Source organism: Cervus canadensis, chromosome 14 (assembly GCF_019320065.1).
Source record: "Cervus canadensis isolate Bull #8, Minnesota chromosome 14, ASM1932006v1, whole genome shotgun sequence".
Taxonomy (NCBI): domain Eukaryota; kingdom Metazoa; phylum Chordata; class Mammalia; order Artiodactyla; family Cervidae; genus Cervus; species Cervus canadensis.
The window spans coordinates 10,356,225-10,381,219 of NC_057399.1; the positions used below are offsets into that span (position 1 = coordinate 10,356,225).

The following is a 24,995-nucleotide window of genomic DNA, read 5'->3' on the forward strand; positions in this document are numbered from 1 at the left end:
GCACCCTCCACCCCACCCAGCACCCCCATCCCACCCCCACCCCACCCCCACCCCACCCCCCTCCACCCCAGCACCCCAACCCCACCCCACCCCAGCACCCCCCCCAGCACCCCCACCACGCACCCACCACCCCACCCCGCCCCAACCCCACCCCAGCCCCACCACCCTCCCCCAGCACCCTCCACCCCACCCCCAGCACCCCTCCACCCCACCCCACCCCCTCCACCCACACCAGCACCCACCCACCCCAGCACCCCACCCCCACCCCACGCACCCTCCACCCCACCCCCCAGCACCCCCCGCCGGCCTGCGAGCGGCGCCCTGCCACCCGCCCTTCCCTGCCGGAACTGTGCGCGCCCCGCCCCAGCGCCCAGCTTTCGATTCCCCACAGGCCTCTCGCGGCTGCTCGGCCGCGGCCCAGAAACTCGGGGGGCGAATGGCGGGCTCGGCGGTGCTCAAGGGGACTCCTGGGGGGCTGGGCCCCGCGGAGCCCGAAGACGCGCGCGGCGGGCCCTGCTCAGAGCACGGCGACCGCGCGGCTGAGCTCTTCTGCCGCCGCTGCCGCCGCTGCGTCTGCGCGCTCTGCCCGGTGCTCGGCTCGCACCGCGGCCACCCGGTCGGCCTGGCGCTGGACGAGGCGGCGCGCGTGCAGGTGGGGACGCTGGGGCGCCAGCCCCGCAGCGACGGGCGGGGAGGGGCGTGCCGGGTGCCCTGGCAGTTCCCGGTTGGGACCAGGACCGGCAAGGCGGCCCGGGGACCGTCTCGGCCGCCGACCTGTGTTCAGAAAGAGAGACTGAGGAAGGGCACCGGCGAGCCAAGGCCATCATTTAAGCGTCAGAAGAGGTGGGTTTGGGAGTAAGAACTTGGGCGCCCGGCTGGCCGGGTATCCTGGACCTCATCCACCACGGTGGGTCCACCCCACGGCCTTTGGACCTAAAGAAAAGCTGCCTTTAACAAAGATGGAAAAATCCCTCCCGCTTAGAAAACAACTGTGTTTCACGAAAGCCACACACACACGCCTCCTCCGGTTTTCCCTCCTGGAGTTCCTGGGAGGGGCTGTGGACCCCCTGGCCCTGAGGTTGGGCCGGCCTGCCCCTCCCCCTCCCCCTCCCCGCGCCCCGTGCCGCGCGCCTAACAGTCAGCTGGGAGCTAGTCAACCGCTTTCAGACAAAAAGAGGCTTCTGGAGGCAGAGGCTGGCCCTTGAACCCAGGACTGCTCCCCACGGGCCCAGTCTCACTGTGGGGCTCCCATCCATGCTTAATCCTAGTAGTGGAAGGGGGCTCTGGACTCCTCTTCCCGCCTAGTGGCCAACTTGTCCAGTGACTGGGCAAACCCCTGCGAAGCCCTCTTTGGGCTAGACGGGTGCTCCCCTCCCAGATTTGATTCTACCACTTCTTCCTTCAGGAAGCCGCCTGTGATTCATCCAGTCCTACGGCCATTCCCTGCACTTGACTTAGCCGTTGTGACTTTGAAGCTAATCTAGCGGGTGGAGCCCAGGATTCAAGGCTTTCCTCTGCCTCCTAGATCTTCTTTTTCTTATCTATAAAATAGTAATAACAATAGTTCCTCAAAATGCTGTTGTCAGAGTTAACGAGGCTGCTTTCAGAGATACCTCTTCTAATAGGTAGGTCCACCTCCCTCTTTTGCATCCACCCACCCATTCATTCCTTAGACATCCATTCAGATTCTACCCGTGCCTGGAGGCAAGGAACAGAGCAATTCTTCCCTGACCTGGAGGCCTTCCTTGGCTAGTAGGGGAAGAACAAACCAGTGACAACACAGTAAGATAAGGACTGTAATCGGGGAGCCTGAGGCAGTGGTCAGTGGGAGCCACAGAGCAGAAATGTGAACCAGGGGCTGGAAGCCCAGGAAGAGTTCCTGGTGGGGGTGGGGGTGGGGGGTGCCATTGAAACTGGCCATGACAGTAGGTGCTTCACCAAGCACCTAGACCAGGAGAGGCACGCTGTGACTGGAGGGCTCAAGCGCCAGGATGCCACGTTATCCTTGGCTGACAGACAGGAGGTTGACCAGAAGATTCAAGGGCGGTGAGGGGTGGGCGGATGGAGGATGCTCCTGGAAGGCGGACGGTGAGGCTGTGGCTTATCCTTGGGTTACTGTTGTGTTCCCATGCCCACCGCTCACTCCCAATCCCCCGCAGAAGCGAACACCTTCTGAGCATTCTGTGTGCCAGGCACTGAAGCAAGCACTGTGTGTCCTCATTCTTTACAGCGACTCCGTGGGGTTGTCCCCCCACCACCACCTTTTTTTTTTTTTCCGCAGCTGAGGAAACCGAGGCTTAGAAAGGTGAGGCCACTTGCCTAAGTCATGTGGAAGGGGAGCTAGGACTCAGATCCAGCAGGTCCTGTCTGACTCTGGGACTTGGGCTCATACATAGCTAGCTCCAGCTCTCCACTTGAAGCTGGCAGCCCCTGGTAGTTCTGTTCCATTCAGCAAACACTTTAGGGACGCCCCCTTGTCCCTGTGGGGGAGCAGGAGCCAAGAAGGGAGCAGATCTGCCCTCTGAAAGTTCATAGTTGGTCCAGCACATAGATGAATGTAAGGTGAGCCGCAAGAAGGTGAGGTGGAGGTAAGGTCACAGCTGCAGGGGGCACCGCAGAGCAGGTCTTGGAAGAAACGGCAATTGCAAAAAGCAGAGACATGGAAGGGAGTCCGGAGCCATGTAGGTGGGAGAGGGACCTCTTACACATGCAGGCCCTCTGCACACCAGTCCAGGCCAGAGGACCACAGACCAAGCCTGGAGGGAGGTTCCGTGAGGCAGCTCCTCTAACAGGCCCACCGCATAACAGTACTCAGGATTCACTCTAGAAGTGCATGCTCTTCGGCTGGCCCCAAGCTGCTTCCCTAAAATCCTGTTAGAGGGCCTGGAAAAGCAGGTCCCAAGTAGGACTGTTCTAGAAAGAAGGGAACACCTCAGGGTTCGGAGAATACCTGATGTGGGTCTCTGAGGATCAGAGGGGCCCCGGTTCCAGCTCAGCTTCCAACTTGCCTCATGACTTTGGGCAAGTCGCCATACCTTCTGAGTTTCAGATACCTCCACTGAAAAATACACAGGGGTGAGAGGAGATGACCCCTGGGATGACTTGTTATTTCAGAAGTGACAGCATAAAGACTTTTGTCCTAACTTTTTCACATACAGAAATTCACCCAAGAGTGTTTAACGCATTTGGCGACCAAGAAGCAGCAGCAAGTTGACAACATAACCCAGATCGAAGATGCTGCTGAGAAGCTCAAGGCAAGTGGGGGCTTCTTCCTGATCCTGGTCGAGATGTCTGCTTCTCTGCTCCGGCACAGGGTTCTCCCCAGTATGGAGCCAGGGAAAATGAAAACCGACCTCAAAGGGGGGTTTGGTGGGGCCTCGAGCTTCTGTAATTTAGGGGACCCTTTTGAAGAAAAAGAGCACAAAATTAGTTGCAAGACCATGAAGGGGTCATTCTAGAGAGTGGCCTGGGGCTTCTCGTTCATTAGCTTTGCAGTGAATCTGCCTCTACCCGGAGCCCTAGCCTTGTCCCGAAGCGCCTGACGAAGTGGAGGAATGGCCTGTTCTCCCTCCATCGCCAAGACCCTCCTCTTGAACAGATTAGTCCTCCACCCCCTGCACCCCAAGTTGCCTTAAGCAAAGAAAATATAAGGTAAGGACCATGCAAATCACACTTTCAGTTTCACTGCTGAAACAAAGGAAATAGGTTTAAATATATTTCATGACATGTTTTTCAGGCTTATCCTGTCATAATAATGTTTACTTAAGTGGATTCTTCTGTGAGTTTTAAGTAGGAAGTTAGGACTGACATGAGCCTAGCTGCTGTTTTAACTGTGAGAATGGTATCATTGCTCTTTAGGAGCCTTTTAGGTGAACTTGGCTAGTCCCTTCCCTTCTCAGCCACATCTGCTGCCTCCTCAAAGTGAGGGCTGGGGTGGGATGCCCTCCCAAGGCCTGACTCACTGAGGGCTCTGTGAACCCAGACTGGCTACCCCAAGTCAGGCAGTGAGACTGGCTCTGACCATGGGAGTAGTTAGCAGCCAGACTAGGCCAGAGAGTTGGCCCCCTGTTTGTCCAACATCCATTATCTTTTGAGTGACAGCCTGCCCCAGTTTACTGAGGACAGATGTTTTACACCTGTGGCCCCGGCTTAATTATTAATCATGCCATCTTCAAGAGCACGGCTCTGGGCTCAGGCAACTGCATCAGTCTAAGACAATATGGAACTAAAAGTTGGCACACCCAAAGGGTTAGGGGAGGTGCTTGGGGATATTTAGACCCGAGAACAGGCTCACTGTCTGTAAATCTCTGAGCAGATATAGTCTGGAGGCTCCCAAGGAAAAAGTTAGTATCCATGTGGAAAGTCTTAAGGGGGGCAGGTTTCAGCTTAATCTAAGGAATGGTTGTCTTTGAAGCTTTCCCCAACTTTAGTTTTCCCTAGTGGCTCAGACAGTAAAGAGTTTGCCTGCGATGCAGGAGACCCGGGTTTGATCCCTGGGTCGGGAAGGTCCCCTGGAGAAGGGCATGGCAACTCACTCCAGTCTTCTTGCCTGGAGAATCCCGTGGATGGAGGAGCCTGGCGAGCCCCAATCCATTGGGTCACAAAGAGTTGGACACCACTGAGCGACTAACACACTGACCCAACTTAAACTTTATTTTGAAGTAATTACGGGTTTCTGGGAAGCTGGAAAAGAAGTGCGTGACCCTGAGTAGATGACAAGGTTCCTTGCCCCTTCCCCAGGCCAGCGGATAGACTTTTTCCGGTGCCTGGTCCATGGAGGGAGCGGCCCTCTGCGCATCTGGTCTGATGCGGTCAGATGGCCCTGATCCCACTCCCGCGGGAAGGATGCCAGGTGCCCAGAGAGCCCTCCTGGGTGACCCGGGCTCCAGCATGCTGTGGCCCTCTCACGCCCCTCCACCTCCAGCCACCCAGTCACTCAGCCCAGCTCCTGCCTGTGATTCTGACACCGACTTCCTCTTTGTTTGGGGGACCTGGGGATTTCCTTTCTGTTGTTTGTTTGATTGTGGGTTGGTTTTTTTTGTTTTTTTTTTTTAAGCTGGTCGTGTAACTTTAACATTTGCTCAGCATTTCCATGTGCTTGAAAGTAGTAGGAAGGAAGATTTCCCATGTCTGCTCCTTCTCCCTTTTTTGACTCAACTATGTCATTTTGGAGAAGGAAATGGCAACCCACTCCAGTGTTCTTGCCTGGAGAATCCCATGGACGATGGAGCCTGGTGGGCTACAGTCCATGGGGCCGAAAAGAGTCGGACACGACTGAGCAACTAACACAGACACACGCGTCATTTTGGGCTTCCCTGGTAGCTCAGCTGGTAAAGAATCCGCCTGCAATTCGGGAGACCCTGGTTCGATTCCTGGGTCGGGAAGATCCCCTGGAGAAAGGGGTAGGCTACCCACTCCAGTATTCCCGGGCTTCGCCGGTGGCTTAGACAGGAAGGCTACAGCCCATGGGGTCACAAAGAGTCGGACACGAATGAGCGACTAAGCGCAGTGCATTTGTCATTACGGGGTAGGGTGCTGTGGTTGTTTTTTAAGATCCTAACCCTGTCCTATGTTATTAAAAGTTGTTTATCAGTGTTGGTATTAGAGGCTGTATGTGCCATTATATGGCTCAACCATGACTCATGAAACCATTTTCCGAATGTTGAACATGTAGATCGCGTCCCGTTTCCACTCAGGTGAAGCAACACCGCAGTGATAACTGGCACCTGATTTATTTCCTTTGGGACACGTTCCCAGCGTGAGTCAGCTGGCTCAACAGGCACAAGCGTTTGTGGGGGCTCTGGTGCATTGTAGCAAACTGCAGCCGGCGCGCGCAGGCCTCGTGGCAGAGAGGTCTGGGGAACCACGCCCTTCCGTCCCTGCTTTCTCAGAGGCAGTACCAGGGCAAAGACCATCTGCCTGGAAGTTAACCCATGAAACAGCTTGGTAAACAAATTAAAACCAATAAAGTTCATAACTGGCCAAAGTCTACTGATGAGAAGCCAACAACCAGGCCCACCCAGTCACGCCTTTCCAGAGAGCAATCAAGAAGGGCTTGATCTTGAGTCCCCACCCAATACCCGTTAAGTGATTTTTCCTGAGTAGGCTCTTTGCTTCCCCACCACGGCTCTTCAGGGGGCTGATACATCCAGGTGTGGGGAAAATCAGCACTTGCCTGCTGCCCTAACTTTTTACTCAAACTGGGATAAGATGACCGTATATCAGAGTGGTTGTAGTCTTCTTTCAAATCTTCCAAATTTTCTACAGTGAGCTTTTGATACTTTTGTAAATGACAACAAAAATGTATATAGATACACAGTGTATAGAATCCTCCTGCCAAGCAGGAGACGTGGATTTGACACCTGGGTTGGGAATATTCCCTGGAGAAAGAAATGGCAACCCACTCCAGTGTTCTTGCCTGAGAAATCCATGGACAGAGAAGCCTGGTGGGCTACAGTCCATGGGGTTGCAAAGAGTCAGACATGACTTAGCGACTAAACAACAATATATATAATATATATATAGTATATTGGTTCACTTTGAACTGATGTGGCCCAAACCAGTGTACTTCTCTGTTTCATTGCCAGAATTCTCTCAGTCTTTTTTTTTTTGAAACCATATTGCATAATCAGTCTCAGGCTGCTTACACCTTAAGTTTTCTGTGTTGAGATTTATAACAATGTGTAGTGTCATTAAGCTTATTTTGTATATTCTTCTGTAAAAAGTGCATCTGTGGACACTGCTTGGAGTACAGGTTTGTTGGGAGAAGATATTTGCTCTCAGTTTCTAGAAAAAGGTCCTCCATGTATATATGTTGCCTCCAAAATGTGTTGATAAATCAAGGGTTTAGAACACATTTTCTTTCCTTTACTCAGTCATTCAACAAAGATGTGCTTTCCAGGCTTGCTGACTCATAGAAACCATGTTGTAGACTAATTCCCAAGGTAGCCAAAAACTGTTTAATCTCTATGGCATGTGGTGGCATAAGTTAGACTCAGAGCCTGACCGTGCGTAGAACATTGTATGGGAAACACAGACTCTGGAAAATCATCCCCTAGATCCTGACAAACCACACATTCTCACCCAACTAAGGAGAGAACGTGGCATCACAGGGGAGCCTGCTCACCCCCACGCCTGCCTGGATACCAAGGATCTTCCTGCTTGTGGGCTGTATAAATGTTTGGTCTGAGGAAAGATACTGGCCTAATTTTTTTCATGATTTTAGTTTTTAATTGCACTAGTAATACATAAACACATCTCAGTTTTAAAAATTTAAATAGCGTATTAGAATACAGTGTAGAACTTTGGAAAATACAAAGTGAGAATCCCTCTTGACCCTCTCCCCAACCCCACACCTCTCCCCAGACATGACCAGACAGATATTTTAAATGCACTTGGCAGACATACCGATGCAGATATCCATATACAGTTTTTCTTTTGTGATTTTGTACATAAATGAGACCATCCTGTATGTATTATTCTGCAGCTAGCCCCTTTTCACATGATGTCTTGAAGAGCTTTCCCGGACAGGATATATAGGTCCACTGCATTCTTTGTGTGTGTGTGTGTGTGTGTGTGTGTGTGTGTGTGTGGCAAAATACACATAAGAATTACCATTTTAACCATTTTTAAGCATATAATTCAGTGGCATTAGTTACATTCACAGTGTGGTACAGCCATCAGCCCTGTTTTGAAAACTTTTTCATTACCCTAAACATAACTCCGTCATCACTAAGAAGTGCTTCCCGTTCCCCTCCCACGAGCTCCTCGTAACCTCTGGTCTACCTCCTGTCTGTATGAATTTGACTAGTCTAGATATTTCATGTCAGTGGAATCATACAACATTTGTTCTTCTGTGTCTGGCCTATTTCATTTAGCATCATATCTTCAAGATTCTTCCGAATCATAGCACATATCAGAACACTGAATTCGTTTTAATCACTGGATATTATTTCAGTGTGTGAATGCGGCATAATTTGTACAATGAACATACCTACACTTCTCATATTGAAACTTTTATCCAACTTTTCTGTCGCCAACAATGCTATAGTGATTGTCTTGTTACACAAACCTCTATGCACATGTGAAGACATTTTCTAGGATCTATTCCTGCAAGAGGAGTTGCTGCATCACAGGATTTAAGCATTTAAAATTTCGATGTTATATCACCCTCTACAAATTCTAACAGCTACTAATAGACACCGCCACTCGCGGTGTATGTAAATGCCTATTCCACACACCCGTACGGATTCTTGGTATTATCCATCAGTTAGCACTTTTTCCAGTCTGATGGCCGATATATACACTTCCCTGATCTTGGTTGTTTGGGATGCTGAGGCACCTCTTCATATGTCTGCTGACACTTGTATATCTCTGGTCCGTTTTTAAACGGAGTGATTTATACGTTATGGACAGGAGGCCTGTGTAGTTGGTCACCTGTCATGTAGCTTTGTTTACGCTGCCCTGCCTCTCGCGAAGCGTTTCTTTTTTCATGTGATCCAACCTGTCATGACTCCCTTTTTGCTCTGAGTCTTATGGAGGTCCTCCCTTCCCAAATTTTTAAACATAAAATTGTTCTATATTTCATTTTGATAGACTTATTTTTTAATGTATAGTGCCTTAATTTATTTAGAATAGTCTGTTTAGCTTTTATTGTGGAAAACCTCAAGCATACATGCATACATGTCATCCAGACATATAATTTCATCGGTAAAATTCTGAGCATATTACCTGTATCTATAAGATAAGGACTCATTTTTAAAATCAAGTATCAATTTTAAATACATAAAAAATATCATTTTTAAATCGGGTATCATCATATTAATATCATATTATATGATATTATATATCATATTATATATATCATCATATATATCATATATATCATATATATCATATGTATCATATTATGTTAAGATGATATTAATATCACCATATTAACAATGGCTCCTTAATATCATCAACTATCCAACCAGTAGTCACATTCCCAGTTGTTTTATAAATGTTATATTTTGTTTGTTTGAAATACGAGTGAAATAAAGTTTTCAAAATGCAGTTGATTGGTGTATTTCTTAAGTTGATGGTAAACATGCCCCTCTGTCCTCCACGTGTCTTCTAAATTATATCTCTAAGTTAGGTCTAGAGGCTTAATCAGATTCAGATTTACATTTTTCACAAGAGTACTTCACAGGTGGGGTTCTGTCTGACTTTATGTTTGTATACAGAATAAAGTAAGTATCTAATAGTTTTATCAAATAGATGATTAATTGCATGCTGTACCAATACCATCTCTTGAATTACATATAATTATATAATGTATATAACATTAATATATAATTATATAAACAATTATACATATTAATATATAATTATATATGATTCAACAAATACATATATTTATACTTTTCTAAGCTGTTCTTCCTCTCGATCTTTTTGTCTGTCCCTAAACCATGTGGTTTTAAATCCTGTACCTTCACAGTTCGTTTTGACTTCCCCGATGGCTCAGACAGTAAAGAGTCAGCCGGCAATGCAGGAGACCCGAGTTCCATCCCTGGGTCAGGAAGATCCCCTGCAGAGGAAAAGAACAACCCACTCCAGTGTTCTTGCCTGGGAAACCCCATGGATAGAGGAGCCAGATTGGGCTACAAGTCCGTGGGGTCGCAAAGAGTCGGACACGACTTAGCGATTAACAAGGCAGCTCATCTGCATAGATCTTCTATTTATTTATCTTTTGTCTATGCCATGAGGCTTGCAGGATCTTAGTTCCCTGACCAGGAATCACATGCGGCCCTTAATAGTGAAAACATGGCATCCTAACCATTGGACCTCCAGAGAGTTCCCCTTCATTGATCCTTTAAAAAACAGTTTTTGACTTTTCCTGTGCTTATTCTCTCTCACAATAAATTAATATTTGGTTAATATGCATGTTGAGACTTTGATTGGGATTGTATCCAATTTATACAGCAATTTGGAGACAAATGACATTTGTATAGTAATCAATCTTCCCAGACAAGGATATGGTTTTTCTTCCATGCATTCAGATTCTGTCTTTCCTTACAATTTTATGCTTTTATTTATCTAGGTCTTTACAGTTTTTGTTGGGTTTAATTTTAAATATTTTGCTGTTTTTTCTGCTGCTTTAAAAATGATCTTTATTTCTCCATACATTTTCCAATTGGTTATAGCTAATACTTAGGAAAGCTTTTTATAAAAAAGCTAAAGTGCTGAACTCTCTTTTTAGAAGTTATACTAGTTTCTTTTCATGTTGATTATTTTAGATTTCCTGGTTGGCAATTATATCATCCACAACTGGTTTTGTGTTGTTCGTTTTTTAGGCTCAGGCAGAGTCAAGTAAAACCTGGCTGGCCGGGAAATTTACTGAACTCAGATTACTACTTGAAGAAGAGGAAGCTCTGGCCAAGAAATTCATTGATAAAAACACACAGCTTGCCCTGCAGGCGTACACGGAGCAAATCAAGTCTTGTGGGGAACAAATTGATGTCATGAACACTCTGTCCAACAGGGTCTGGACGATCAGCCAAGAAACTAATCCCGTACAGCTGCTGCAGGTAATGCTGGGTTTCCGCTCCACAGTGGACTCTGGCCACCGTATTTCATCTTGGTTAATGTGGCGCTGAACACAGGGTTCACACGTTGAGTAAATACACAGAGAATTGCCTTGCCAGCACGTAGACTTCCTTGCCCCCACGCAAGTCAGAAGATATACATTGTTAGGAAGATAATATACATCTTGGACTAGTTAAATGACATTATCAGCCACCATTTTTGAGGGCTTCTGTGTTCCAAGCACTTTAGGTATCTTAGCTCTAATATTTACTAAGAACTCTGCAAATTGGACATTCTCACCCCATTTTACTAAGGAGAAATTGAGGCTCCAGGAGATGCAGGAAGTCATCCAAGGTTATACAGCTGGTAGGTGGTAGATCAGGGATCGGGTGGTCTGAATCTAAAGCCACAAGACATCTCTGCCCGGTCCTCTGACTATACAGTCTTAATGGAAACATCACTCTGGGAAAATCAGGTCTCCTTGTAAAATCTACTAAGCAGACTTTAAGAGCTGAGTCACAGTTTGCTCAAAGGGGAGAGAAGGACGGGCCTCCTTGGCCACGGGGCTCTGTTGGAGGCTATTGTACTGAAGGAGTGTCTAGAAACTAGTCCTGTGATGCTCACTGCTACTCTGAGTGGAGCGTGCTGTTGAGGGTGGAGCTCCTGTCTTCAGGGAGCCATGGGAGAAGCTCTTCTGTCGGTGGAAGTGAAAGTGTAGTCGCTCAGTGTTCGACTCTTTGCGACCCGTGGACTGTAGCCCACCAGGCTCCTCTGTCCATGGGATTCTCCAGGCAAGAACACTGGAGGGGGTTGCCATGCCCTCCTCCAGGGGATCTTCCCAACCCAGGGAGCGCACCCGGGTTTCCTGCAGTGCAGACAGATTCTTCACCATCTGATCCACCAGGTTCCTTTTCTACTCATCTGACTCTTCCTCTTTCTCTTTTGGCATAGCTTCTGGGAAGCTCAGAGCCAAATATGTTCCATATAGCTGGAATAGACTTTGTTCATATAGTTTGTGCCTCATCTCACTGCCTTCTAGCTTACATTCTTATCCTGGTTCTTCTCTCTTGGCTTCACTTTTCTCAGTAAAGGCAAACTGTGCAGCATTAGATAACTTTTGTAAGATGCCTTAAAGGTTTGTAGGATGAGGCAGAGTTCAACTAAGTAAAGATGGCACTGAGAACAACCACAGATTAGCATGGGCTCTGGTAGCAAAATAAGGCAGGGAAATCAGTCAGTACAAAACTAGTCAAGCCAGTCCCTGGAGGATATTTCCACTCTTATACCTTTATGTGGCCTTGGTCAGTTCAGCCTGTGAATCGTTGTCAAATAACAGCAACAGTAGCAACAAAAAGCCTAACAATTTTCTGGGTGAGGTGCTCTTCCAGGCACTTTAGACATTGTACTTGAGAAGCAAGATGCAGAGGGATACATTTCTTTCTTTCTTTTAAAATGATGATACACTTAAGAATATCTACTGCAAAGGGATGCTTCCATGGAGAAGAATGTTAATTTTTCGTCATAGATACCGTTTCAGAGCTTTTCTTTTTTTTTTAATTCCTTGGTTCCAGAGTTACTGATTATCATCATTAATCGTTCCTTTGATTTGCTCACTCTTTCATCTAATATACACTGAACAACGTGATTGCAACAGGCCCCTGCTTCACATTAGGAGCTTTTGGGTGGGGAAACGTGCTCAGAAATATTCACAACATAACATAGCTCAAATTAGCAAGTAAAGGTGTGTCCAAAAAAGTCCAACTCTGCGTGGGGAATCAGGGAAGGCTTCCAAGAGGAGGTGACAGTGGAGCTGGTGTGAGAGGGTAAGGAGGAGCTCACTGGGTATATACAGAGGGACGGAGCAGAGAGGACACAGCAGGCAGGAGGAGCCATGTGCCTGCGAGAGCTTGGCAGGCTGGAGAACCGCTTGGGTTCAGCCTGGCTGGAGGCAGGGCAGGGTTACAAGAGGGGAGGGGTTGTTAGGAGATGCAACGGGATAAGGAGGCCAGGGTTAGTTGATGAACGATCTTATATGCCTAGTCATGGAGTTTAGACTTTGTCTTGTAAAGAGAAAAGGCGTCAGGGGAATGTTTGGGACCGAGGAATGACATGGTTAGATCAATGGTTTAGAGAGGTCACTGTAACAGGTTGGAGGATGGACTGGGCATGCAGGACTGAGGCTGGAAGGGAAGCTGGGAGGAGACCACATGTATCCAGGAGAGAGATGATGGTGGGCTGGACCAGTGAAGGGGCAGTGGGGATGGGGAGAAGCAAGCAGGTTTGAGAGATGTGACAGGATTGGTGATTAGGGGAATCCAAGATGACAGCTGGTTTCTGGCAGAGAGATACGTGGCTATATGGCTGTTCTTTGAGTTTGCAAAGGCAAGAGGTAGATATTCTTGGTTTCATTCATTTATTCCATTATGAACATTTATCAGGAACCTTCTATGTGTCGGGCTTTGTGCTAAACGCTGCAGTTTGGTGTTACCAGGTCGTCCCGTTTGTCCCTCACCCCCCATCTTCCCTCTTGGCCACCCTCTGGCCACCCAGAGCCGCCCCCTGCCCTCTCTGCTAGTGCTCTGACTCCCTGGCCAGCCCTCTGGGTGTGACCTTAGCCCTCTTTCCCCACAAATTCCCTTCTCCCCGCCCAGATGAAGGCCGGCTCTAGACTTGTAGCTTCCTAGGCAGACAGGGCTTAGAGAGTATCCACAGCCCCTCCCGAGGCCCAGCATCTCTTCTGCCGACTGCTGAGCCACCTTCCTTCCTTCCTTCCTGAGGAGTCCATCTGCCCCTCCCATCTCGGGCAGCACTGCCAACCAGCCGGGCCTGCTTGCCTAAGGCAATCTGCTATCTTCTAAATCCTTGCCTGGGACTACTCTCCAGGAAGTGTGGACAGGGATCTTAGGTGCAAACAAGAAAATCCTCTGTAACTGTTTTAAGCAGGAAAGCAGTTTATGAAAGTATTAGGTAGCACACAGGATCTGCAGGAGGGCCGGAAAGTCGGGATAAAGACCAGGCCACAGGAGTGAAGCCAAGGCTATGGCACAGGCTTGCTTCAATGTAGACCCCACCGCTTCTCCCCCGGGCGAGATGTCACGGCTCACACCACCGACCCAGGGCCGCCCCCAGAACCTCCGCCTCTGCTGTCCCTGACAGCCACACGCCGCTGTCCCACCCACCCTCACTTCCACATCCAGAACTTGGAGTGGAGATGCTGTGGGTGCAAGGGGGACCAGGACCGTTTTCAAGCTTCTCCTTAGCAAAGCCACACTTGACGCAGGAAGGGTACTTAATCAAAGGCACTGTCCAGACAGAAAACAGGACAGCCCCCCACTGTGGTGGGCACGCCCCCTCAGTTCGCTTTGCGGTTGAGCTTCCAGAGTCGTTGGCTTTCATTTTGGGGGACATGGTTTTCTGTTCCCCATTTTGGACATGCCCCAGGAGCGCCTCCCCGCAGGAAAACTGGCCCCTCCTTTTGTTCCCCTGGACTGCAGACCAATCCCTGTCACAGTGTCTGTAAAGCTTTAGGGTCCCTTTCAAGGCGGTGAGCTCAAGGCCAGGGCAATCAGCCTGCCTCCTCCCTCGCCCCCGATGCTCAGAGTGGACCTCAGTACACAGCGCAGGGAGGGAGCACTGGGGGTGGGGGTGGGGTGGGGTGGGGGGTCTCCTCCTGGGGGCGGGGTCTGCTCCTGGGGGCGGGGTCTGCCCCTGGGGGCGGGGTCTGCTCCTGGGGGCGGGTCTGGGCTGGCAGCAGGGCTCAGGGCCGGGTGGGCCCTGTGCTCGCGGGCTGGGTTTGTCCCTGGCGTGATGGTGGAGACTGGAACACGGCCCCAGGCGACCCTGAGCCCCGCGTGCCCTGGCAGGAGTACACGGCCGCTGAGCAGCAGGTACAGCAGCAGATGAGCCTGGGGGAGCTGTGCCACCCCGTGCCCCACTCTTTCGAGCCAGTCAAGAGCTTCTTTAAGGACCTCGTGGAAGCCATGCAGAGCCTGCTGCAGACGCCGCTGGATGTCCGCCTTAAGGAGAGTAAGTCGCTGTGTCCACCCTTGGGTCCTTCACTCCGCTGGTGCCGTCACTAGAGATGGTGCAGTCAAGTCTGAGTCACGTCTCCCGCACAGAGGCCCAAGGCTGGGCCCAGTCCTCCCTGCCAGCCTCACCTCCTATGGTCCCGAGATGGGTCCTGTCTCTCACAGCCGCGCGGCTCTTCTCCTGCCCCTCCCTCAGTCGCTCCCGGGGTCCTGCGTCACCTCAGCTTTGCCTGCACTCAGCTTCCAGCTGGACGGACCAGCTCCCCCCACCTCCTCTGCCTGGTCAAGACTCACAGCTGCCCTTACTTGGGAAGCCCTTCCATGGGCTCCCTTGCTCGCTCAGCCGTCCGCCTTTCTGCCCTGGGCCCTCTCCATCTCCTGCCTGGGGGTGTTTGTGAGCTGGATACAGGGGCCCTTCTCTACCTCTTAAATGCCTGGAGGGCAAGAACCACTTTGGGTCCATCTCTGAGGTCACCATAGGGCCTGACACAAAGCAGGTGCTCAGAAATATCCATCCCTTCATCTCTGTTATTAGGGTTCGTCCAAAACAGTCATTGAGCCCTGTTATGTGCTGGGCGCGGCAGGGTACAAAACAGTGATCCTGCCTTTGCGGGGCTCAGTCTTTTAAGGGGAAGACAGCCAACTAATGAATATGTATCAGCAGTAAGAAGTGCCTTGAAAAAATAATGCTGAGTAAGGAGAACAGAGGGTGCCCAGGAGAAAGAGCTATTTTCTGTGGGGAAGTGGGGAAGGCCCCTTTGAAAAGGGGATGTGGGAGCTGACTTGAAGCATGGGCCGGAGAGCTTAGTGGTCACAGGCATGGACTCTGGAGCCAAACTGCCTGGGTTCCTATCCCAGGCCCACCACTTCCTAACCCTGCCATCTTGAACAGGGCAGTTATTTTCTATGCCTCTGCTTCCGCATCCATAGAATGAAGATGATAATATAGTCCCGTCTCATAGAGTTGTTGTAAGGATTAAGTGGGTTCTTACATGTAAAGCGCTCAGGCGTAATAAGCACCTGTGAGCACTAGCTATTATTGTTACTGCTGCTGTTACATCTGGGGGAAAATGTCTTCTAGGTAGAGGGGAAAGCAAGTGCAAAGGTCCTGAGGCACAAGGCAAGGGTGAGTTTGACTTGCTGGGGGAAGAGCAAAGGGCAAGGGGCGGAAGCAGTCAATTGGAGTAGATGTAGGCACAAGAAGGGAAGAAGAGAGAGCGATACCAAGGAAACTTCAAAGATTTTGAACTGAACAACTAGAAAGAAGCTGTCATATTCTGAGAGGAAAAAGAGCGCTTAGAATTGGAAGGAACAGCCCTTTTGGCTGTCTGAGTAGCACCATAGGGATTTGCAAGAGCAAGTGCTTGACAAAAGGCAGCAAAAAGGAAGCCAAGAAGAAAAATGAGTGGTTGATCCGTTTTCTAAGAAAGGTTGTGAAAGCAGCAGCTATGTTCCAAATAAGAAATTTTGGAAAAACCCTAGTCACAGGAACTCTAGCAACCCAAATTGCATCTGATAGCCTCGAAGGTCACCTTTTGAAGTGAGTCTTGCTGATCTGTAGAATGATGAAGCTGTGTTTAGAGAATTAAAGCTAATTCCCGAAGACGTGTCATCATTCAGTCATGTCCGACTCTTTGTGACCCCATGGACTGTAGCCGAAAAGGCTTCTCTGTCCATGGGATTTTCCAGGCAAGAATACTGGAGTGGGTTGCCATTTCCTTCTCCAGGGGATCTTCCTGACCCAGGGATCAAACCCAGGTCTCCCACATTGCAGGCAGACACTTTACCCTCTAAGCCACCAGGGAAGCCCAAAGATGTTAAGGGCAAAACTGCCTTTCATGGCATGGATCTTATCCATGTCAAACTATGCTCCATGATCAAAAAACGGCAGACCATGATTGATGCGCAGGTTGATGGGAAGATTACCAGCGGTCATTTGCTTCATGTATTCTCTGCGCTTTGCTAAAAAGCACAAGCAGCACCCCCGCCTGTTTGTGGTAGATGCCTTCATCACCCCCGTTTGACAGGTGAAGAAGCTGAGGGCCAGAGAGGTTAATTGACTTGCCCTAGGTCACACAGCTGATGGGAGTCGAGGCAGAATTCAGACAGACTGTGGTCCCAGGGGTTGTGTTCTCTTCCGCGGGAATCTGTTTCCTCCTCATCCACCTCCAGATGAGGCCGTCATTCTCACTATCATAGGTAATACCGAGAGCCACTGCCTCCCAGGAAGGCTCCGAGGAGGTGGGGGTCTTGCAGCACCACTGCGCTTCCCACATCCCGCCTCACCGCCCTACCTGTGAGTTCCACAGACATTGCAGGTCCAACAGGCTGAAATGGAACCCAGCATCTTCCACCCGCTAACCCCCAAACCGCTGCTTCTTGCCTCCAATCTACTCTTCATTCCCTGCTCCCAGTAGAGTCAAGCCTTGGAACTTGTACCACTGCAGTATATCCTGAACCTGGCTCCTTTTCCATCCCTGCTGCCCCAGGTCAGCCCTGAGCCTACCCACAGGATGTGTCTACTCGCAGCCTCCCCCGGCCATTCCCCATCAGAGGGAGCCTTGGAAATTCTGCTCATGTCTACACTCCTTCAAACACCTTCCTTGGCTCCTCACTTTTTACATGATACTCCGGGCACCTGTCTTTGCTCCTGCTATATCCTTGGGAAAGCCTCTCATCCGTTTTCTGGGTGTCCAAACCTCCCCCAAATCTTTAAGGGCCAGCTGAGGTGCTTCCTCCCCCAGGAAGCCTTCGCTGACCCCTCTAAGCCCTGGAACCCTTTCATGTCTCTTCTTGGATCCAGAGCACTTTCTGCCTTGCAGTATAGCTCAAGCACTCCCATTTCTCTCCTCACTGACCTGACTGAATTGTTAGAGACAGGGATTGTGACCTGGGTTTCCCCTGAACTCTCTTTTACCTGGATGAGTATGACCTTTTACCTGGATGGATATGACCTTGCTGAGGGCTCAGCTTTAATTTCCTGTTTTCTATCTTTATTCTAGAGTTTGCATGCCTGCCATGAAATTGCCCCCTTCCTTGACCATTGACTACGTGGTTGATTCTCAGCATGGTCCTGGAGGCTGCAGTTTCCTCCCCATGTCCAGGGCTCACTCACACTGGCCTGCCAGTGCTTAATTTGCTTCCAGTCTTGGAAAGTGTGCCTCTCTGTAGGTCTGAGCCTTGTCCTGGAGTTTTCCTGTTACTGTGAATTTGCATTTCCTACTTAAATTTGCATGCCATTCTTGGGGGAGAGATTATGTGAATCTCCAGTTCTGTAATATTTTTAGTAATGTTTTGTAGTTTGTGCTGCTTGCCTAAACGCCAGGCACTGATTTCTCACAATTCATTACAGGTAGGAACTGTCAGCTCTCGGGCTCCTCCTGCGTCAAGCCGGGTTCCTTGTTGAAAACAAGCCCTTCACCAGAGCGATCACTCTTCTTAAAATGTAAGACCCCAGGTGTGGGGAGAGAGGGAAGAGGGTGGGGTGTAATGGTGGGGAGGGAGGGTCACTGAAGTAGAGGGGCCTCCCTTTTTTCCTGAGAGACACACCTTTGTTTTTTTCCAACCCTTATTATCAGCTTTTTTTTGTAATTAATGCAGAAATAATACATGTTCACTGTAGAAAACAAAATTTTTTAAAAGAAAATCACTCATAAATCACTGAAGAGCTTCAGAAATTTTTCTGCTTACCTACCAAGCAGACACGTAATAGTAGATAACTACTACTATTTGCCCTTTTAACTTTCTTTGGCATATCTACATATACATACAATGATAAATATTTAATATATATATATTTTACAAACATGGTGTCATACTATACATACTGCTTTGCAATCTTTGTTTTCATTTACTGATATATTATGGATATCTTTGTTCCTTAAAAAACTATACAAGTAATGCATGCTTCTTGTAGAGAATTACAAATTACTTATATGAAAAGAAAACAGTTGCCTCCCCCAGAGATAAATGTTAGTATTTTGGCATATGTTCTTTCAGACATTTTAAAAGTACATGTGTGTACAGATTTTTAAAAATGGAATCATATTATAGATATTCTTGTGTAATTTAAAAAATTTAGTAGTGTAGGTTGAACAATTTCCTATTTCAATAAATACAGATATCATCTTTTTTTTTTAACAGGATACATGGCATTCCATTGAATATGCCATGTTTAAATCAATCTCATACACTATGACATTTAGGCTGCTTTACACTTTACATGTTCATTTCTGTAAACAATGCTGCAATAAACATCCATTCCTGTACTTATTTGTTGAATTAATAAGTGATTGAATACACCTTAGTTCATTTTTGGATTATTTTTTTAAGAGTAATTTCTCAAAGTGGAATTACTGGGCATGTATTTTTTTAAACTAATCGCTAGCAGATATAAAATACATAAAAGAATACAAATCAAAGGTGTACAGCTCAATGATTTTAAAAAGTAAACACATTCAATAACTTCCTTCAGACCATGAAATGGAAATTTCCAGCTCCCAGAACCCTTCTTCATGCCAGTTCACTATCCCCAAAGGGTAACTACTCTCTTGACTTCTAACAATATAGATTACTTTTGCCTGTCCTTGACTTTTATGTACTTAAATCACTCAGCCTGTACTCTTGTATCTTCTTCGACAGAACAACACAACATCTGTGAGATTTACCCATATGATTGTGTGTAGCAGTAGTTTGTTGATTTTCACTGTGGTGTAGTATTCCATCATTTGAACATAGCATACCTAGTGCTTATTGATGGACATTATGGATTGTTTCAGCTTTGGCCTATAATGAATAATATTGCTATGAACATCCTTGTACATATCTTTTGATGCAACTATATGCATTTCTGTTGGATATTTACCCAGGAATAGGAGAAAGGGATGTGCACTATAACCACTACTATGCAACATTGTTCCAGATGTCCTAGAGATTACCTTGAGGCAAGAAAAAGAAATGTAATCTATAAGGATAGGAAAAGAGTAAAAAAAGACCATTATTCAAAGGTGACATGATTGTTTACAGAAAACCCAAAATAAGCTATCAATTAGAGTTAACAAATGAATTAGAAAAGCTGCCAGATGTAATGTCAGCATACAAAAATTAATTGTATTCCTATGTATTGGCAATAAACAATTAGAAAATGAAATGTTAAAAAACATTTTCAGTAACACTTTCTAAAAACTTAGGAATAAATCTAACAAAAGATATATAAAACCTCTCTTCAGAAAACTCCAAAATATTACCAAGAAAATTATCTGGTAGTTATCTACTAAAGTTGAACATCCACATGCCCTAAGACCTAGACTCTTCTCTAACTTCATGTCTCCAAATGTGTATAATGCAACAAGAACTGTAACTGGGAGTTCAAATCACCACCACTTTTCTGGAGGACAATTTGGCAAAGGCCTTAAAAATGCAATCATCCCCATGGACCCAGCAATTCTTTTAGGAATATAGCCTAAATAATCAGATATATAAAAATGGATTCATTAGTGTTTTCAAAAGTCTTCTTAAAAGCTTAAATATTTTTTAAAAGCAGGGGGAAGGTATAGGTTAAATTTTAATTCATCTATACATAAAAGTCTTAACGTTGCCATTTAAATGCTCTTATAAAAGAATATTATACGACGTGGTAAAATGTTCATAAATACATCAATACATTTAAAAAACAAATTACCAAGAGTCTGTATGGTATGACACCAATGTTAAGAAAAAACCATAAAGGGGCAAGTAAAAAAAGTTGGAAGGACACTTAAGTGTTAAAATAGTGATAGGGTTATTTTTAAATTTTTAGAAATTGGCAACAAATTCCATTGTACAAAATTCAAGCTGTACAACGGATGTGCATTAAAGTGCTGTCTCCTCCCCGTGTTCCCCGATCACCTCCCCACTGGTGATTTGCGTGTTTCCAGTTTTCTACCGTGAACAAGCGCAGGACAGCCGGCGCTCGCGCTGTCGATCTCCCGGGGGCAGGGAGGGGCGGGGCGGGGCCGGGTCACTGGCCCCGCCCCTCAGGCCTGGCCCGGTGTCCCCGCCCTCCGCAGACGCGCGCACGCCCTGTCTGGACCGGGACACGATGCACGCGCGCTTGCGCCTTTCTGCTGACCTCCTGACTGTGCGCTGCGGACTCCTCGGCCGCCTGGGACCCACTCCCGCGCTGCGTTTCGACGCGCTGTGGCAGGTGCTGGGCCGCGACTGCTTCGCCGCCGGCCGCCACTACTGGGAAGTGGACGTGCAGGAGGCGGGCGTCGGCTGGTGGGTGGGCGCGGCGTACGGCTCCCTGCGGCGCCACGGTGCGTCGGACGCCGCCCGCCTGGGCTGCAACCGCCAGTCCTGGTGCCTCAAGCGCTATGACCTCGAGTACTGGGCCTTCCACGACGGCCAGCGCAGCCGCCTGCGGCCCCGCCACGACCCTGACCGGCTCGGCGTCTTCCTGGATTACGAGGCCGGCGTCCTGGCCTTCTACGATGTGACGGGCGGCATGAGCCACCTACACACCTTCCGGGCCGCCTTCCAGGAGCCGCTCTACCCGGCCCTGCGGCTCTGGGAAGGGGCCATCAGCATCTCCCGGCTGCCCTAGTGGCCGAGACCCTAGTGAGCGCCTTGGGCTCTCCACGGCTCTGCTCTCACCGCATCCAGACGGAGCTGGTCTACGGCCTCCGCCGTAAGCGTTCCCATCCTCTCCCCCACCAGTCCTGGCCTGTGCTTTGTACAGCTCCTCTCCCAGTAGGCGAGTTGCCAAGGAGCCCTAAGCCTGCAGGTCCTCTCCTGCTGCTCTCTCACGCGACCTCGCCACCGCCACCGGGACACTCACACTACGCTGCTTGTAGTTGAGGTTCCCGAAAGCACGCAGCCACAGCTGAGCCTTAAGCACCCTGACCGTGTCAGTGAACATGATCCCCAGCATCCGCTCACATAGCACCCAGAACTGCCTGGCACACGGTAGGCGCAAGGTAAATATGTGAATGAGCGCGAGTCGCTAAGACTCTTCTGTCCCTTAATGTCCCTTGGATCTGCTTCCTGCTCTTCACTCTCCTTCAGCTTGTCCATGTCACCTCCCTTAGGAGCAGCTGCTAGAGGTTCTTAGCACCTCCTGGCCTGAACACTTTCCCAAGCTCATTTTCTGCCTTACAGCCAGTGATCTGCCTGTAACCTCATTTTATTTCTTAGAACTATCAAAAGCTTCCCAAGGACTACAATGGGGAGGGGGACGGGGGAATCACTTTACCCTAGCATTCAAGACTTTTCTAGTCTGCCCCAAAGTACATGCCCTTATCTAGCTCCTACTAGTCTTTTCAGAGACCCTTCAGTCAGAACCGGGTCATATGGTTCCACCTGTATATGCTTGCCTTTGCCGTTTCCCATACAAACACATTTATACAGGAAAGCCCTTTCTTCTTTTTGCCTGTCTGTCTGCCCCAGGCTTAACTGCCCCAGGAATTCTCCCCAAACCACAAGAAATCCACAGTCTGGGACCTGTCTTTCCAGTTAGATTGGAAGATTTCTAAGGGCAGCCATGTCCTACGCCCTCCTCACCCTGAAAAATTCAGAATGTCCCTTCCCTCCAAGGCAGTGAGTTGATGACCACTAGCCAACTGCTAGTGAATCAAAACAGCTGAGTTGGGAGGGCCTCACAGATCACCCAGCCTGACCTCATTGTACATTTGGGGAGAGTAAGGTCGTGAAAGAAAGTTGCCTCAAGTCACCCACAGAGATTAAGGACTGGGCCAGCACTCAGCCATGTGTCTTTGGCCCAGCCCTTCCAGCCCAGCTTTCAGCCTGAAAGATTTTACTGCTTGTTCATATCTTAGGGGATGTTGGGAAGAAATCAGCAGATGACTGTTGCTAAGCAACCACAGGCAGTTTTCCCAACGGTCTTGGAATCAAAAGGAGAGGAACTCACCATGAGTGGGGTTTGGGCAGCTCAGGTATCCCTATTTTCCTCAGGTCCAAAATGTTGCCAAGGAAATGCGGAGAGCCCCTGCTTTCCAGAGAGTAGCGATGTTGTCAATAGAGAAGGCTTAAGTCAGCAGGATTTCCCGGGGAAGTCGGCTCCTCCGGGAGGGAGGGAGGGAAAGGCCTCTTTCTCGGGTCTGTGCCTCGGTTCTGAACGTTCAGTGTCCTGTTTGTCAAGTCCCTTACGTGGTTTTGAAGTTACACTGTCCTCAGTTATCTCCTTAGGTGCTTGGCAGGAGGGCAGTGGTAGGATGAGGAACATGCAAGGCTGTGGCTCCCTTGGGGTTTAAACAGACTCTCAGTGCATTAGTTAGTTTGAACCATATAAAACTGCCCGTTTCCAGTGGTTTTTTATTTTTTTTTAACCTAAAAACAGTACTTTGATATGAGGCAGTATAACACGAGTAGAATACAAGGCAGAGGAACCTCGAAAGTGGCTTTCGTCCTAACCAAATGATGGAAAACTCCAGCTTGGCTAGATATTTTAAACACTGCACTCCAGGAAAAGGGAAATTAATTCTGCTGGGGATGGCCCAGAGCTGAATTCTGACAGGCAGAGGGCATTCCTGACAGAGGGAGATGGGTACGCTTGACCCCACATCTCTGTTCGTCTCTGCGCACCAAGACTTATTCCCCGACTCACAGCCACAGGGCCCAAGTAAAAATCCTTGCTATTTTGCCAGGCACTGTTCTAATGCTTTACAACTATTAACTCATTTGATCCTTACATCACCCCTAGGATAAAGATAGTTTGACAGTGGTACACGTGGCAAAACTTAAGAGAATGAGTAACATGCCGAATGTCTCACAGCTAGTGGTGGGGCTGGGGTCTGTACGCTTCCACCGTGTTTAGGGGAATGCAGCCAGTCTCTAGCCGGTGCCTACTTGCTCTGGCCCCTCTCTCATGAGGCCTGTGATGCCCCGCTTTTCCCTGGTTACACTGTGGGATTGAGTCTGCCTTGGGGTTACCTTCCGTGGGCTCTGAGAGGAAGTCTTACACCCCGAGGGAGATTTGAGGTTTTGGGACTCATGTATTGTAGCAGGAGTCAGAGCTGAACTATAAAGGACAAAAACTGCACAATCATTTGTGACCTCAGGCTAGTCACTGTACTTGGGAGATCATCTGTAAAGTGGGATTCATGACCCTACCTACCAGTGCCGTGAGGCTCCAACGCGCCCAGAGGATGTGAACTACCCTGAAAACGACAGTGCCGTACCATGCCAGGGCCTGTTAGCATCCCAGCGGGGCACCTGTTGGGCCTGGCAGTGCTGAGACAGCCAATACTCCTAGCTGCCATCTGGCAGGGGCAGGCGCCTCCGGCAGCATTCGGCACAGGACTGATCCTTCTTGGGGTCCAGGTCTGAAACGGTACCCATCACTTACTGTCTTTCAGACTTGAATTTGTAGAAATTTTTTTATTAATAAGAGCAAGTTGCTTGCAGATGTGGTTTGTTTTAATAAAACATGAATACCATCCCTTTTAACCATGTTCTTCATTGGGAGTTTGTGTTGCTTCGAGTACCCGGCACCTAGGCCTGGACGGGGCCTTGCTCATCTCCCACTCCCTCCACAAATGCCTTGTTGCGGTCAGTTGGTCCCTGATGGAGTATCTCTAAGAGCAGGAGAAGGTCACTATTTCTAAAGGTAGTTCACTAAGTTCTTGCTCATGTGGAAATAAATCCTGCCTTCCAGCTGTTCCTATCCAAGATAATATTATGTAATTTTTGATTGACATTGAAGCCATCTGTGGTCACTTACTAATATTTAGAGATTTCAGGGACCCTCCATCATCTCTTCTGTTTCTGCAGTTCTTCTTTGTCAGGGAGAAGGGGACAGTGATGATAGCCTGCAGGAGGCAGCCTAGCAGAGGGCACAGAGATGGCCCGGCACAGCCAGGCCGGGTGGACAGAGCCCATGCCGTGAGGAGGAGACCGCCTGCCCAAGCAGCCAAGCTGCATACGAGGTGGGGTGGATAAGCGTTAAGTTTGAGAGGGCCAAGGCTGAGTTCCCGGTGTCCTGCTCTGATGCCTTCCGTGGCTTCCCATTGCTTATAGAATGCAGTTCAAAGTCAGCAGGCTTTAGGCCCTTGTGTGCTTCCTGACCACCTTCCAAATCTTTTCCTTCCTCTCCATGTGGCCATCCCTGCCCAATTATCACCTGGACACCCACAGCCCCTCCCATGCCTCACATCCCACAGTTGCTTCTCAACCTGCAAGACTGATCTAAGAGTGCCACGGCCTCCAGGAGAGCTTCCCTGGCCAACGCCTCCTCTCCTAGGCCCACTCTTCTAGCTCCCATGGCTTGGAAAACATTTCAGCAGTTCACACATGCAGGGCCTGCTTGTGGAGGTACCAACAGACAGGGACTGTCTACTGCCACACTGCGCACTCAGCACTGGATCCTCCCGCCTGGCAGGTACTTGGGGACATGCAGATGGGCCA

The 24,995-nt window shown here is 48.7% G+C and overlaps 1 protein-coding gene across 1 annotated transcript; it reads left to right on the forward strand.

Annotated features, from left to right (window-relative positions):
• The first annotated feature begins 364 nt into the window (after positions 1-364).
• Positions 365-24,038, forward strand: TRIM14 (tripartite motif containing 14). Its single transcript, XM_043486744.1, has 6 exons — positions 365-652; positions 3,159-3,254; positions 10,335-10,568; positions 14,430-14,592; positions 17,947-18,039; positions 20,642-24,038. The coding sequence occupies exons 1-6, from the start codon at positions 437-439 to the stop codon at positions 21,175-21,177; spliced, it is 1,338 nt and encodes a 445-aa protein (XP_043342679.1). The 5' UTR covers positions 365-436; the 3' UTR covers positions 21,178-24,038.
• Positions 24,039-24,995: the final 957 nt, after the last annotated feature.